Below are 17424 nucleotides of genomic sequence, written 5' to 3' on the forward strand. Positions count from 1 at the left end.
TTATCTAGTACAAAACAAACAAAAGTAAGTACCTTTAAGTAAAAAAAAAAAAAAAAAAAAAGCAATATATTTTGAGTTTCTTATTTCTGCTAACTCTGCAAAGATTGTGTGCCTACTCTAATTTTCCTTAATTAACATCAGAACATAACAACATTTAAACAGGTTTGGATTTTACATTATGTAACTGTCAACAGCAAAGGTCACTGTCCTCCAAAACATAAACCAGACAGCACTGGCATGAAATTATACTCAACCAGGGCAAGAGGCAAGATTATGACCCTAGCAGAAATACCTTGAACTTGTATTGTTATCTCTGATGTGTCGCTGCCCACTGCATTACTAGCAACACACTTGTAGATTCCAGCATCAGGAAGCTGGACGCTGCTGATGCTCAGAGCTCCATCCAGGCCGTGGATGAACTGCCTGCCATCTATCAGCACAGCACTTCTGCCTCTGAACCAGGTGACTGTTGGTGGAGGGATCCCCTGGGCACTGCAGGGTATGTCAACTCTGTGGCCAGCTTGGACTTTCATAACCCGAGGCCCACGCTGTATCTTTGGAGGAACTATGCAAGAAGACAAGTTAAGTCCACAGTAACGTGAAGAAAATGATGTATGAGATCATTCTTGAAGGAAATTCTTCTCTGTCTTTTTAGACAACATCCATTCTTACTCAATGAAACACAATTCCCTCAAATGACTAAAAAAACAGAACTGCATGTCCTCTACAGATAGTATCTACAATCACTTATTGCTAAACTTACCTGGAGAAGCTACATTTCAAATTTTACTGCATTACTTGCATGAGTAGTTTAAGCTCATTATATCGAGCACATTTGAAAAGCTATGGGTACTGACTCTTCACAACAACAACAAAAAAATCAAAAGCTTTTATGATAAAGTTAATTACAGTTCCCCTTTGACATTCTAATTTCCTTCCCCTAATCTTTGTATTCTTCCAAGCACAAGTTCAGACAAGGAGATAAAGTATGACTGGAGAAGATTTTGCTGGTCCCAAAGAATAATACAAGTCTGACTTATTTTTTTTTCTGCAATGTTTTTCTTTCAAAGGATCATTGACAATAAAAAGACTTATAAAGAATGTCTGAAACAATAACAAGTGCCATTTTTTCAGACTGTCTCTTAATGTACAATTACAGATAAACAAAGATGTGCACTGATACGGAACCTCTCTACAGAAAACCAGACAGTAGTCTGTTACAGTCATTGTAACTGAATTAGTGTAGTTGAAGTTTTCAGAACTGCTGAGGGCATGAGTTCCAAGCTGGTATATTTGTGGTATGTGATCCACTTCAAAGATGTGTGCTGGCAACAGGCACTGGCAACAACACTTCCAAACTCTACATGAACCACAATGATAGATCAGCTTCATCTGGGCTGTGCCAGGCCACTGTTCCGGCACCCACTCTCCTCTGTACTTTAGCATCTGCAGCAGGTATACATGCACAACCTGTGCTTCTGTCTGATGCAGGTGAGGAGGAATAAATGGAAGAGCACAGAGCCAACAATATGTGACTATGTAGGTGGTTAAGAGACTGTGGCTGGGGCCCCAGCACAGGGAGAGCAGGAGACAAGGGTGTGAGAATTTGATGATTTATGGTAAGAAGAGGAGTGAAGGGGACACGGGTCCTGGCTTGAGCAAGAGAGACTAGAAACCTTCACTGAGGGGCCGGAAGGTGGGCACAAGGTCTTGTCTGAACAGAGAAAGGATGGTGAGGTGGGCTAAGGTATTAGTCTGCAAAGGCGGGTACAGAATGCATATGCACACAACAGGAGGCAGCAGCAACTGCCTACCCATAGGAGATACAGCTGCATGCTGGTTTATCTACCAATAAAGCCAGCGAGCAAGTAAACTTAGACATGCACTGCCAAGGGAGTTTAGATATGTAATTCCTATCAAGTTGGTGGGAACTTGGCATCCACAAGCCTCAGGCAGCTTTGCTATTCTCAGCCATTGTTTGCAGACTTACTTCTGAGAAATATTTTGCACAGAGAACATGCAAGTTCATTAGAACAAAAGTTTTCAGTTCTTAAAGCTCCTCTGGCTGACTTAAGAAGAGTCAAATGTCCTGTATAGCTGTAATTCTTCCTTGAGTCTAAGTAACATTAAAGGAAGGTGTACATATATGTATATGTATATACTTTTAGGTAGTATGTGTGTATACAACGATTTTGTTTCATATAATCAATACCAACAATTTGCATTTGAAGATAATATGACCAGAAAACATATAGGTCAATAGCATTTAATGTACATAAGGGAAAAATGTTTCAAAATCTCCACATGATGCTAAATTCCATGTGGAAAATTGCAGATGATCGTCCTTTAACTTAAAACTTACCATGTACACTTAGCTTCACTGACTGAGTCACATTCCCAGCAATATTTGTGGCTACACAGAAATACATTCCACTGTCTGAAATTTGTGTCTCACTGATCTTCATTGACCCTGAGGGAAGGAAAGTGTGTCTGGAAAAATAAGAAGCAGATACGCTGTATAAACATGTACTGAAAGGTGAATGACCTCTACTTACACATAGCTGATTGCTATGAGCTATAATAACACCATTCTACACAACACTGAGCTGTGCCATATTACTAAATTATGACTTATTCATTTATTCTAACTCTTTACTGAGCCATTACATCTAGAATACACAGCAAATATCTAAAATATAAGATCCAAATTACAAAATTTGGTTCTAGCCACTTACAGGAGATATTCAAAACTGCCTTATTTCTAGAAATAGAAAAAAAAATCAGGTAGAGAATTGGAGCTCTTCAGCCCCCCATCACAAATTTATGCTCATCCCAGGTTAGCAGGGTCAGAATGTTTGGGTTAAACAGCTTGATCCTACTTCATCAAGGTCTAAAAGATGTTATGGTGTTAAAGACGGGGGTGGGGGATGAGAACGTGTGTGTGTGTGTTCTGGAGAGAGTGTTCTGACTCAAAACTGCCAGTTCTGGTGTTTATGGAATTTGTCACTATTCTTGACTAAATAATTAACTACATAGCACTGATTTTTACTACAGCTGTGATCACAGGCTTGCAACATTACAAAATACAGTCTTGGCCAGCTAAGCCAAAGTCATCTTACGCAGAAGTTAAAAGCAATAGAGGAAAAAAAAATAAGGAGGGAAGAAAAAATGACAGCTAAGAATTAACAGGAAGTAATTAGAACTCAAAGTTATATGCAGAATTTAGCCAAAGTTGGTGAGAATTTGTGGTATCACCCATTCTCCTTTCTCTGGCAACTCTCTAATCAGGACAACGTTATTATACGGGTATACATGGTGAATTTGGAGATTGTAACAAGCTGTAGAGATGAATAGAAAGTGAAATGCACTTCATCCAGGCCACCCATATCTGTATGATATTATGATTCCTCCTCTATTGTCCCTCTTTTTCCAATACTTTTTTTTAATAACCCCAAAAGATACCATTACGGGGGTAACTTAGCTCCAATTATTTTGTCCATTTATTACATTTGCTTTCTGATAGAAGTTCCTTTATTTCTGCTTTCATTCTACTTTTGTTTACTGGTCGCATTTCTAACATCAGCTTTGGGTGGTCTCAAACAATTTTGTTTGGACTAATTCTTTAACTTTTGCTGACATCTGTAAACAATTTTATGGAATGGGCTGAGCTAGACTGCTGCTACTCTGGACAACTTGGATCTCTCCACAGTGACCAAGTAGCCTAATTTATCTATGTCTCCTGAGGTAAAATGAGGACAAGTAATGGACCAAGAATGCAGATTCATTAATTCAAGCAATTTGCCCACAAGACTAAGCAGAAAATTCCACACGGAGTATTAACACCAAATTAACCCCCCTGTGCACAAGCCTCTTCCACATAAATTGTTTGCCCAGCAGTTTTCAGTTGCTAAGGCTGTTACAGACTCACTGGAATGGGTGGATCTGAGGCCAAGGTCTGGCTCACCTTCAGGTCTGTATGATTCCTTAACATTTCATTTGGATCACTGAGAGACACTGGGCAATAGGCACCACAATTGCTACAGTGTGTACCTGGCAAAGTTACTATATCCTGGTTTCTGAACACAGCTGTAGCCTTTACACCTTCTGAGGTATCTTGGAAACTTGCAAGCACTAGCACACCCTGAGAGAGCACCTGGCACTGCAAATGAGTGTATACAGCCGATAATTGCCCTTTTCCCCCTCTTTTTTTGTACCATACTATAGTAGTATGGAAGAACTCCAGCATCGTAGCCCACAACATATACAAGACAATCCCCAATACCACAGTTCCTAAGGCTGTGTGTAAAAACTTGATGTTTTTACAAGTGTTTAACTAAGCTTTCACATTTTCAAGAACACATGAAGAGTTCGGGATTCAAAGCACAGAGAACAATAAGACCTTGTAAGTAATCTCAAACATTTATCATCTCTATTCTGCTGGGGGTCCAGACTTTATATTAGTAAGAGACCAGACTTAATAAGAGACACTGTTGTCCTGAGCATAGATTTGAAGTTTTTTTTAAAAAGAAAAACAGATTTTTAAAGATTTAAAATCAGGCATATATTATGTGGGTCCCTGGACACCACCACAGTACACATACTACAGGATCCTCTTTTGTCCTGGCCTCCTGAAATTGCAAACTTCAGAGTGAATGCTGAAGTTCTGTATACAAACACATGCTGGAATGGAAGCCATACAATCACATACCATCTTAGCATCTTTCAGAAAGACATACACTCAGTTTGGGAAAGAGTTTTTTTAGACTTACTAAACCAGGGTCCTCTTGGAAAACAACTTAATACTTTCCAATTGATTGTTAAGCAATTGGAAATTATATACCCTTCCAAAATCTTGGTATCTTAGACACAACTTCCTTTTTCTTTTGTTTTCATCAAACATTGTTACCTTGGAGAGAACGGAGATATGAGCTGCATCTCTTTGGCCCAGGTAATTATGGGAGGTGGCAAGCTCTTTACTTCACATGGAAGGGTGACATCTTCCCCTGCAGTTACTGAGATATCTATGGGTTTGTCATATGCATTTCCTTGCTGCTCTCCAGGCCTGGACACTCTAGGTTTCACTATAATATGGAACATGTTAAGTAGATGAAATGAATATACATATTTGTACAAATGTAACACCATACCATTATACTTCAGATTACAGAATCACAGAATGGCCAAGGTTGAGGAGAGACCTCTGAAGATCATCTAGTCCAACCCCCCTGCTGGGCAGGATCACCTAGAGCACATTACACAGGATGGCACAGAGGCAGGTTTTGAATATCTCCAGAGAAGGAGACTCCATAACCTCTGTGGGCAACCTGTTTCAGTGCTCTGTCACCCTCACAGAAAAGGAATGCCCCCTTATATTCAGCTGAAACCTCTTGCGCTTCAGTTTGTACCCATTGCCTCTCATCCTGTCACTGGGCACAACTGAAAAGAGATTGGTTCCATCCTCTCAACACCCTCCCTTCAGATATTTATGCATATTAATGAGGTCTCCCCTCAGTCTTCTCTTGTCCAGGCTAAACAGACCCAGTTCTCTCAGCCTGTCCTCGTATGACAGGTGCTCCAGTTCTCTAACCATCTCAGTAGCCCTCCTCTGAACTTGCTCCAGTAGTTCTATGTCCCTCTGGTCCTGGGGAGCCCAGAACTGGACACAATACTCCACGTGTGGCCTCACCAGGGCTGAGTAGAGGGGGAGGATCACCTTCCTTGACCTGCTGGCAACGCTCTTCCAAATGCAGCCCAGGATACTATTGGCTTTTTTGGCCATGAGGGCACATTGCTGTCCATCAAGACTCCCAGGTCTCCCTCTGCAGAGCTGCTCTCTAGCAGGTCAGTGCCCAGCCTGTACTAGTGCTTGGGGTTATTCCTCCCTAGGTGCAGGACCCTGCACTTGCCATTGTGAGGTTCCTCACAGCCCACCCCTCCAGCCTGTCGAGGCCCCTCTGAAAGGCAGCACAGCCCTCTGGGGTATCAGCCACTCCTCCCAGCTTGGTGTTGTCAGGAGGATGCACTTCGTTCCATCATCCAGGTCGTTGATGAATAAGTTGAACAACACTGGATCCAGTGCTGATCCCTGGGGGTCATCACTAGCTACAGGCCTCCAACTAGACTGCACCAAAAAGCACGGTCCTCTGAGCTCTACCATTCAGCCAAATATCAATCCACCTCATTGTCCACTCATCTAGGCCACACTTCCTGAGCTTGTCTATGAAATTAAATGCTTATTTCTTGTATCGGGTATATAACATTACAATCCTATTTTTTTAAAGATGTGTCTGCATTGGATTTGCTGCTGTAAATCACTGTAATGCTGATGTACAGTGCCTGGTTAGCTCAGACACTGGCTGATGCCTACCTGCAACACCACAAGTATCAGCAAGACTACACTGTCTGCCTAAAAAGCTGGACAGCAAACAACATATGCAGTTCATGCACATGTTGAGGTCTGCATTGCAACCAATACCTGAATGAACTTATACTGCAGCATCAATAGCTACAAGCCATAAACATCTTGCAACACAAATCTAATAAATCCAGTTTTCTACTATACTGAGAGACGGTATGAAACCTTGGGAACAATGAGATTAATGGATCTTCATTCTTTTAACAGCAGGAACTTATATTCCTATAGAGGTACTTCCTACCCACTTCTATAAAGGATGAAATTAAATCAGCCCAAGTTCCTAGGTCCATGAACACAAGGTAACAGGCATCATGTGGTTTTAAGGGAATCACAGAGGCTGAAGAATTGGCCTTTCAATATCTGCCATTTGTAAAATTGCCTAGTATGTGGATCCAGTAATCTAGGACAGAGCCAAAAGCACTAATTAGAGATTAGTTTAAATCCTGTTTGCACTGCGGGTATCATACTTCACTATCTACCTGGAGGGGGATTGCAGTCTAAACTAGAACTCAATGAGCGGATTGAAAAATGACACTAGATTTTAGCTCATATATACCATAGACAGTCAGCTGGACTTTCCGCGTAGCATAACCAGCAGCATTTGTAGCAGTGCACACATATTCCCCAGTCTCTTCACCCCCTGGTGAAACTACATACAGACTTCCATCAGACCCTGCAGAAAACTTCCCGTTGCTGGGAAGAATTACTTCTCCTTTCTGTAGAAAGAAAAAAAAAAGTCCATAGTGCCTGGATGTTAAAAAATACAGCAAGTTACAAATATTTAATTCAATAAAAGCTAAGCCTTACAGAAAGAAAATCTAATGAAAACATAAAAACTATTAAAGGAATATAAAAGTTGTTAGTGCCTGTAGCAGGTTAACTCCTTGCTGCAACCCATTTGTATGAAGACTGCTGTATTTTCAATATAATGCTGGGTCCAATTTTTCACAGTTCTGTAGACAAAACAACTTGCAGGCAGTCTGACTAAACTAAGCAATATGTAATATACATTACAGTACCACTTCTTCTGTTTATGGCTTCTATTGTTTATGGCTGAGATGGGCAAAATATTTTGAATTAACTAACAAGTTTAGCCCCAAAATTCTATCCATTGAAATTAACTAACTAACTTTTTGCACTGTTTTAGGGTCACTGAGCAGTAACAACAGCAGAAAAACAAGGATTCGTATCTAGAAAACCTGTTATCTTGCTATATATTCAAAAATATATATATAAAAAAATGCAGGACCTAATTCTTAAAGAAAAAGTCAACATTTCAACTTAATTAATTTTGATACTGGTTTCTGATGTCAGAGCAGATCTTAGCGTAAGATCATACACATAGCATAAAACGTTTCCCAGCAGACTGCTCCTTTTCCATATTGAACTTCCGTGACTAAAAATCATCTTATAGCAAGCCTCTTAAACAAAAATGAACTTTCAATCTGTGGCAGGTTGCCTAATCTGAAATTATCAACTCATAACAGGAATATCAACAATTTCTGAAATATTAGAAAATATAAAGATACAGGGATAAACCCAAAGAAATCTTTCCAAAGAACAGAACCTTAATCTATGTCTGGACCATGGCCAGGAAGTACTACTCTAAGAAACAAAAGCAGTTACAAATAGAGATTTCCAGATCCCTCACAACACATTTTTTTTTGGCTGCGACTCTTGCCTACAGTTTTATGACAAGTAAAAGATGTCTTCAATTCATTTTCCACCACTAACAGATCAAAGATGAGATGTTACCTTGGACCAGACAATAGATGGCTTAGGAACTCCACTTGCTTTGCATGGCAAGGTTACTGGGATTCCTTCAATGGTGCTGAATATCTGCTGTCCATGCTGAATAACAGGCAGAACTAAAAATAAATGCAAGTATTAAACAGGTGCAAAATATTTCAAACCATAGCACAACTCTTGCAATAAAGTCCTTATACTCAACTACTAATTCCTACAGACAGCAAGGGTTGGGAATTTTCAGCCTGTTCTCTGAACCCTCTAATTGACATTGACCTGTCACCTCCTCCTCCGCACTCTCCAGTCTTTTATGACAGAACATGTACCTGTTCATATCAAAGCATATCAGTCACATGCTGATTGGTAGATCAGGTACATGCAGCTTTAAATTAAATGTAGGTATTTCAGCTGCTTGCAGTCATTTTAGGCAGTCTTTATCACACCATTCACTGACGACATTTTAGGCCAGATGCCTGAAACATCACTGTACAGGATCTATCCTATATAGCGCCTTTCATGAGAATGGGCTCAGCATTTTTGGTGCTGAATCAGTTTCTATTGCTGGACAACACTTTGAGAAGACCAGATTTGAAAGTGAAGAAACAATCCCTTTACCAGTTCATTTAATCTTTGTTATAAATGCTACAAAGCTGTAATAACTGCACTGATGGTTTCTGCGTGGACTGGGCAGACTGAGAGCGGAACTTGAATAAAACCACCAGATTACTTTATTAAATCACTAATAAGAGGTACCAAGAACCTCAGTACCCCTCCCTAACTGAGCTGGTGTTCAATTAACAACAGAAAGAAGAACAGATTTAAGATATGGTCAGACTTCAGGTTGTAATACCAAGAACTAGATCTTTCAAAAACCATACAAGTATATTCCCTTCTGTCCTCAGGTTCTGAAAAATATCTCCTGTGCACACAGGAGATAAATACCTACTGTGCACACAGAAAACCTTATCAGACACTGAATACTTGTCTGAATTAACAAGCAACAGCTATTGTTAACATAAAAAAGTGTTCCAGCATCTTCAGTGAAGCTTAGAATAAATCTTCCATGATTAATTTAACACATGAGAAACTCTCAGGCTGTAAACCATGAAGTAGATGGGACCCCACACAGAGTTAATGCAAGAATTTACAGCAGAAGTACAGATGGGTTACCACAATTCTAACACTTGTCTTGTTGGCAATGTAATTTCTGATAGGGCTAGGGAAAAAAAAAAAAAAAAAAAGGTTTTGCAAAAGTTCTAATTTATTTTAATTGCAATTCTCTCATGAGTTGTACATCCTTTTATCAATTATGAAACCCCTCAGACATTGCTTTTCATGGTTTTCAGTAAACTTGCATCTGTTTTGTTAATAAAGCTAAAGATCAAGTTTGCACAGCTTGACCTTTCTAGATGTTTCAAGATGAAGATTTTTTACAACCATAAAATGGTGTTATTTTTGTTTAATTTTAAAACAAGTCTCAATTGCTCCATTCTCTCCTGTGCAGTGGACCATGCTATTTTACAAAGCAACATAACTATAAAGAGGAAAATTGAGAAAGTAGTACAGCTATAATGAGAAAGCACTAGTGAGAGCTCCTGTTAGTAAGATACACACTTTTATCTTCCATCCAGCACAAAACAACACAGTGTTCCTTACCATACACATTAACAGTAGTAGTTTTGTTGTTTGTCCCAGCAACATTACTGGCCATGCAGGTGTAATCGCCTCCATCCTGCAGCCGAACTCTTTCAAGGTGCAGGCTTCCATCACTGCGAACATTAATGTAGGGATTGGGAACCAGCTGCCAAAAGAATGATGTAACGTTTTACTAAAGAAAATACTTGCTTGATAATATTTACTTTGGGATGCAGCACAGCTGTACTTTTACTCTTTCACATTTTTTAAAAAATTATATGTTCCTGGAGAATTTTACTAGAGCTTTTCCTACTTTCCATCTTTCTTAAAAAGTTAATTTTAAATTAGAATTTTAGTAGCACCTTGTATATGATGCTGGAGTGAGATTAACATCTAGAGCAGCAACTCTGCTCTGTCACAGCACATATGCAGCTGCCACTGGAGCTTATAGTCATGCATTAAAGAACAAACTTACTTGAACTATTTTACTGCACTTTGTATTAGTTATACCAGTAACCCAGTGTTGTTATAGATCATCTCTGATGAGTGCAATGACTTCTTGACTTCTTCTTCTACAAATAGATGACTTTTTGTTTGTTTGCTTTGTTTTTTACAGTTATCAGAACCTTCTAAAAGGTCTTGGTATAACCATCATGTAAAAGGGATCAGCTCTAAGCATACCTTCACCCTCTGAGCATGTTGTATAGACTTTAATTGGCAGCAGCAACATTTAAAAAGTATCTGTTGCAAAAGATAATGAAAACTTGTACCTTTCACCAAAAGACAGTAATTATTAAAAATTACCTGACCTCTAACAACATTAAAAAATTCACAGAGATCTTTACCAATCAACTCAAAGAGCTCTGCCTAGAATAAGCTCAGCAACGCAGACTTGCCTTACACAGAGGCCGTCAGAATGAGAAATTGTTCTGGTCCTGCTCTGGTCAGAGAAAACTACATTCTTTTCTGAATGCAACTTGCTCCAACACTTTCCTTGGAGAGGAGCTTTTGTCGCATGCTTACAATTACAGGAAACTACTGTGCAGAAGAATTAGCAACTCAACAAGGAGGATCCTGCCAGCATTTCTCACAGATGTTACAGCTTGTGTTATTTGCACCTTCACAGTCTGAAGAAAAGGCTCGTGATTCACAATTATACAAAAATTCAGCAGAAAACACTAGCAAGTAAAGGGTCAAGTAGTGCAAGGGTTCTGCTTGGTGGTGATAAAAAAAATTGAGCAAGGTCTCCCTGAAGCCACAATTATGAAGGCAGGATTGCACAGCAGGCTGTTTGAGGAAAAAAAAAAAATATCACAGAAAGCATAGCTAATGGAAAATGTGAAAACCCACATGAAGACATTTTTGCTACTGTTTTTTTTTAATTACAGCCATGAAGAAAGGGCATTAGGGAGCAATTTGCAAGCAAGATTAAAAATTGGGGATCTCAAATACAGCAACTCAGCTGCTGCTAAAGAAATGAAACTTCACTCAGCCAACCAGTCCAGGCGCAGAATCTGTGCAACCTTTCTGTCTGCAGGAGTTATAAACTGGCAATGGTGTGCTCTCAAAGGAGAGAGAAAACATACAAGGTTTCATGCTCTGAGCACTGCATCACTAAGAAAGGAGTGCACGGTACAGGGATGTTTACCTCATGTCAAAAAACTAAATCTACAGAGATTTTCTAGTATCTTTATTTTAAGAAATTAGGGGGGAAATAAATACTTTTCAGTTAGCAGGGTTTAAATTCCAACACTTTTCTTATTCTGGTGGGTATTTTCCACTAGCATTCGTATTTTCATAGTCAAAGGCTACTAGACAGGAGCTAACAAGAATGCATGAAACAGCTTTGACAGTAAGTAAAATAGAAGATAAAAGGACAATTCACAAATACTTGGGTTCCAAGTTCATTTATAGACATTCCTATCCCCCACTACCATCTTCCATTCCTTCATCCATGCTTCAGAGTTAGAAATTTCCTACAGTGGGCAGAGATCGTAGTGAGGCATAATGGTCAGCATGCCACACTTCCACTTTTGTATTTCAAACGCTAATAAACTGTCATTTCTCAAGGGGAATGACTGCACCCCAAATGACTGCACCTGCAGAAACTCAGAAGTAGCTACTGCCCTACAGATACGGCCACCTGGCTTCTCCTGGGGAAGCAGCAGCTTCTGCTGCCTGGTAGTGGTCAGCTCTAACTCACCTCATTAACGCCACATCCTTGTTTCCACTGAGCCACACAAATCTCATGAAGCATCTTTATTGTAAGCATAAAACCTGTCACTATATCTGAACATCAATTTTTGGAAGTTAAACCCAGTTGTCACCATGGCTTAAAACATCAATTGTTGATTTTCTATGCCAACAAATCTTACAAGAAACAAAACAGTCTTACCACCATACTGTTCCTAATCCACCTCCGGTCTGGAATGGGGTTTCCAGCAAGAAGTACACATGGCAAAGTGAGCTGCTGCCCCTCGATTACATTGGCTGTGTCTGGACTTACTCCAATCAGAGGTGTAACTTGGAAAAAAAAATTAGAAGAAATAATAGGATTTATATATATATATATATATATATATATATATATATATATATTCATGCCCTGTCAGTAATGCTACTACTAGTGATGCAGCAGCATCAGAAAAAGGTCTCCTTGTGCAAGACACTATATAAATACAGAGCAGGAAATTTTTCTCCAACGAAAACCATATGATTTACGCAGAGAGGGGAAAAAAGTTAAAAAGAAAAAAAATGTAGCAGTCAACAAACAACATGGTAAGTGCCAACATACTTAATCTTAGGACAAAACATACCAGATAAGGTTCTTGTATCTGAAATGTCAATGATGAAGGCAGGGAAAAAAAAAAAAACAACACACCAGGGAAGGGATGGAACAGCATAGGCGAGAAAAGAAGCTGAAGGAATACACATATAGTGATCCTAAGAGTAAGGAATGGCAGCAAAGAGAAGACATTGTCCGGCTGAAATTGGATCCAGTCCAGCATTTTCTTGGAAAATCATGTTCCTGTATGTATTAAATTGATATACCATTTTTCCTTACCTGGGCAAAATATTGAAGAACAAAAGTAGCAGTTTTGGTGAGCACAATAAATAAGCAGTAACTTCCTCTGGGCATAAAATTTTAAAGACTTAGAATCGAGGTCAATAGCACAGCAGAAAATTCTGTGTGATGCAACAGAACACAATCCTGTGCATGTGCTTTATAAATGACTTTTAAATAATGGGAATTAATTAACAATTTTAAATAGGTAAAAATATCTCGTCTATCAAAGATTAGCATTACAGATTTCTACCACATGTTTTAAGTTAACAAATGTTTCTTTGATGGCAGACAGATCCATTCTAATCCTCCCACAAATGTGTACATTCCATTGCATTATTTTTCCTTTTATTGCCAATTGCCCAACAGAGATAATAAACAACTCCTTAATAGCACAACTCTTGTCAAAGCTGAACATTTATTGTCTTCTTGGATCACTAAGATTCCTTTCCAGTTATATCAATATATTGTCCTAAGCAAGTTCATTGCTGCCTTTTTTTTTCCTTTTTTTTTTAAAATACAAATTAAATGGCAGAAAACCAATCATGAGCATTCAGCATTATGTTGATTTTTCATTCCTTAATCAATTTACTTAGCAATAAGAAACAGAACACAAGATAAATAATTGTTAAGGTCTATGCTATAATATGTAGTTGGAATTCATTCATATTATTGTAGCCAGTAAAAAGACAATGTTCTAATGTGCAAAATTCACTGAATTTAATTACAATCTTCCATGCAAACATTTTCTGATTCAGTTGGTGTGGCCAACTACACATGTAAATGCAGCTACAGATGCAAATATATAGATATACCCCTGTGTATGTACATAACCCATAGACATCCTAAGTATTGTAAAAACACCACTGACTGCCACCTCCTACAGCGTATTCCTGGTATGGAAATGCTGCCACTCTTTCTTTCACGGATGTCACTGACACGAAGCAGTCTTACCCAGTCCAGTTACTGTGATTGTGGCTGGCTGTGACTGAATCCTTCCAAACTGGTTTTCAGCCTCACAGATATAAGTCCCTTCATCACTGACCCACAAATCTAGAGGGGAAAACAAACAAAAACGAAAGATGAGATTGCAGCAGTTGAAATGATACTGAGAAGTTTGCAATACATGAATACCTTATCTTTTTACCTGTCACTTTTAAGTATTCTCTTTTTGCTAGATCATTCCTTTCCATCACCAAGTAGGGAAACAATGACTATATGAGTGCTTCAGTGAAAAAGCATGGCACAAATATGATACTTTTCACCACTTCTATATTGCATATACTTTAATACAGTATACACTACTGTGTATAAATAATATATAGTAGTTATTTACACATCCATACTATCGTACAGTGCATTTTCTGTGGTATACTGCTTACTACATACAGCATTGTGTGTCTGTATTTGACTAGATACCAACGTAACACATGAATTACTACACTGTACAGACAGTATACGGGAATTACTTCACCCATCCTAATTATGTCTAGAGAGGAATAAAAGACATGATTAAGAAAATAGAATAACATTATTTAGTCTATGGGTGACTGAAATGCTCCAGATAACTGAAATTGCAAAGACACTCTCAGAATTCTTATTACAGAAATTAGAACTTGTCTAAAACTGTAAGTTTAAAAACACTTCTTAAAATAAATAAATAAATACATAAACACATAAATAAATAAATAATATCATCTGTGGCTCCTCAGTATCAACACAGACAATGACCCACATTTATTTAAATAAAAGTGCAATTGTTTCTACAAAGAGTGAAGCCAAAGACTACTCAAAACAGAATTCACAAATTCATGGGAAAATGATACATCTCAACAGCAATGAAATCAGTATCAGAAACACAATCTCTGACAAAATACAGTATTTTTACAGAGGTAGCAAATTTGTATAGCAGCATAACAACTTAAATGCATTTTATACATCATATTTCCCTTTGGCACCTTTTCTTCATAAAGTTTAGTCTACTTACTAGTAATTGATAGAGCTCCTGTTCTGAATTGACTGATGGAACTAACAGCAAACGGTCTCGAGAAAAGGGAAGCACCATTCAGCCGCCTCCATTTAACCTTTGGTTCTGGGTAACCCTGAACATAGCATGGCAGTGTGATATTTGAGCCAATATTAGCAGATTCATCACTGGGTTCTTGTGTAAAAACTGGGGGAGCTGGGAAAGAAGAAAGAAGAGTACGGAAAGTGAATTGAGGTTGTAACATGACAGTAAGGTTCTGCTTGCACTACTGACAACCCACATTTATCTACCATTTATGTACAACAGATCCTAGCAACAGATTCCTAACTTTATCAACAGCACACAAAAGCAGCCTTGCATGCTGTTTGGTGATATTAAGGAGGTCAGAAATGGGCTAAACATCTCAAAATAATGAAAATACAGCCACCCTTTTCATATGAATGTGAATGTAAGTTCCTCCTCTCCTTCAAACAGCTTTGCCCCTTGTTTCAGAAAGCATACATGACAGGAACATCCATTTAATGGGGCGTGACATGTCAGGCCACAGGCAGTTAGCAAGATTTTGGAAAAGAGGACAGGAAGAACTAAGTTACAATAAACTTACATAGTAACTCAAGTTAGTATAATGTATTCTCTACACAAGAACTATGTTAGGTTGAGGTTTGAACAGTTTCCTCCTTCTCTGGCTCTATCTTCCTCTTCAAAACTTTTATGCTTTGCAGAAGAAGAGTGAGGGGAAGTTGGGAATCCAAATAGGACAAGGCAACTTAGCTCAGTGAACACCACCAAAAAGGAGTTCCCAGTACACACAATTATTCAAAGACTTGTACACATATATTTGTGAGAAAAGCTCACATAAATAAGGCACTATAGCAAGCTACTTACAGCCAACATCCAGAGTTATCTTTCCAGAAGCTGTCCCTGCATCATTGGTAGCCACACAGGTATAATCACCTGCATCCAGATCTTGTGTTTCCTGGATCTTCAAAAGACCCCGATGCGAATCAATAATGAGAAATGCTGATGGCCTCAACTCTAAGTCACCTAAGTTCAGACAGAAAAAAAAATAACTGAAATCTAACAGGGTATTTACCAAAATTACTCCTACAGAACTATGTCCAAGACTGAGATTAGTTCACAACTTGACTGTATTCATTCAGTAGATAATACTCTGATTTTCATTCAACTCAGTGGGAAAATTCATTCCTGCATTATACACAATCCCATTTTATTTATATTTACTTTACAAGGGAAAAATAAATAGAAGTAGCTTTGGACAGCGATCAGTATTAGGACAGTATGCCAGGCTGTAATAGAGACTATTTGTGGCAGCCACTTAATTAGAGACTATTTATGGCTGCCACTTGTCTGCCAGCTCCATGCCAAGCTGGGAACTCTGTAAAACCTAGAGAACAGCTCTGCTACATCTCAAGCTCAGCAGGAGCCATAATACTGCTGTGTAACATTCAGAATTGGCCCACACATTGAAAGATGTCTTGTTAATTTTTGTAGCATATAGCTAAGCATGAAGCGTAAAGCATGAAGCTTAGTTAAGCACAAAAGAGGCACGGCTTTTTCTTTTTAATTATGCTAGGGTAAGTTCATTCACTATATTTAAACAGGAGCGAGAGGTTAAGTGCCATATCTTCTAGATTTAGAGAATTTCACAGGTCAGTCACTGGTTAAATACTACATAAGCTTTTGAGAGAAATAAAGTCCTTTCAAGATGATTGTTCTAAACATTGCTGTTAAAGTAAATAATTCAAAGAAGTGCACCTTTAAACCATTTAACTTGGGGATGTGGGATTCCGGTTGTTTTACACTCCATGATAGTCGTGTCTCCAAGAGCAACCAGAATTTCACTCTGAACTACAGTCAATGTTGGGCCCTCTATAAAGAAACAACAGAGAGAAAATGAGTTCCTCATCTAAAGCATTCACCATTTTTAAGACGTAAATGATGAAAGATTTAACTTTCTCTTGGTATACAAAAATATTTGCACTAAAAATCAAACAGGCTTTAAAATCATGTGAGGTGACAGATAAATACTAGGTAACAGAAAAAAAGAAAAAAAAAAAAAAGTAGAATTCGGAATGCCAGAACACCTGGACCTTATGTAGAATATGCAGGAATAGAAGGAAAGAATTGGAAGAATTTAACCATGTAGAAAGTAAAAAGCTTCAAAGCCTTTCTCTCCCTCTTGAGCCAAAGTTTGGTCACTAAGAATTTAAGTACTTTGTTAAAATATAGGATAGTATTTAGAGGACATGATTTGGACTAGGACTTCAGATGGCTAAGCACACTACAGGAATTTACAGAAACATGATTCCTTCTCCTAAGACCTACTCAGTTTTGCACATCTACCCTACACTAGTATTCAATTTTATTTTATTTTATTTTATTTTATAAACAGCATAAGAAACAGAAAGCCACTAATGCATCCTAACAATACTGTTCGGATTTTAACAGAAAACAAAAGGGACAAATCTCTCCAGAGCTCTGGAAAATTACTACAAATATGAGCTGCATAGTACCACAAATTTTAACTACACCACCCTGATGTTGTATTAGGTTGCT

General features: G+C 38.4%; 1 protein-coding gene across 4 annotated transcripts in view; it reads right to left on the reverse strand.

Annotated features, from left to right (window-relative positions):
* HMCN1 (hemicentin 1) overlaps window positions 1-17424 on the reverse strand; it is a 192255-nt gene that overhangs the window by 103163 nt on the left and 71668 nt on the right. For all 4 annotated transcript variants that reach the window (XM_035333229.1, XM_035333227.1, XM_035333228.1 and 1 more), the window contains exons 14-24: window positions 16624-16737; window positions 15733-15891; window positions 14848-15042; window positions 13815-13913; window positions 12192-12319; window positions 9818-9962; window positions 8171-8283; window positions 6972-7131; window positions 4907-5081; window positions 2363-2490; window positions 293-565 (exon numbers count right to left, since the gene is read on the reverse strand). In XM_035333229.1, the coding sequence (XP_035189120.1) occupies window positions 293-565; window positions 2363-2490; window positions 4907-5081; window positions 6972-7131; window positions 8171-8283; window positions 9818-9962; window positions 12192-12319; window positions 13815-13913; window positions 14848-15042; window positions 15733-15891; window positions 16624-16737 (1689 nt within the window). The remainder of the gene's footprint in view (window positions 1-292; window positions 566-2362; window positions 2491-4906; window positions 5082-6971; window positions 7132-8170; window positions 8284-9817; window positions 9963-12191; window positions 12320-13814; window positions 13914-14847; window positions 15043-15732; window positions 15892-16623; window positions 16738-17424) is intronic.

The sequence above is a fragment of the Oxyura jamaicensis genome, chromosome 8 (genome assembly GCF_011077185.1).
Source record: "Oxyura jamaicensis isolate SHBP4307 breed ruddy duck chromosome 8, BPBGC_Ojam_1.0, whole genome shotgun sequence".
Taxonomy (NCBI): domain Eukaryota; kingdom Metazoa; phylum Chordata; class Aves; order Anseriformes; family Anatidae; genus Oxyura; species Oxyura jamaicensis.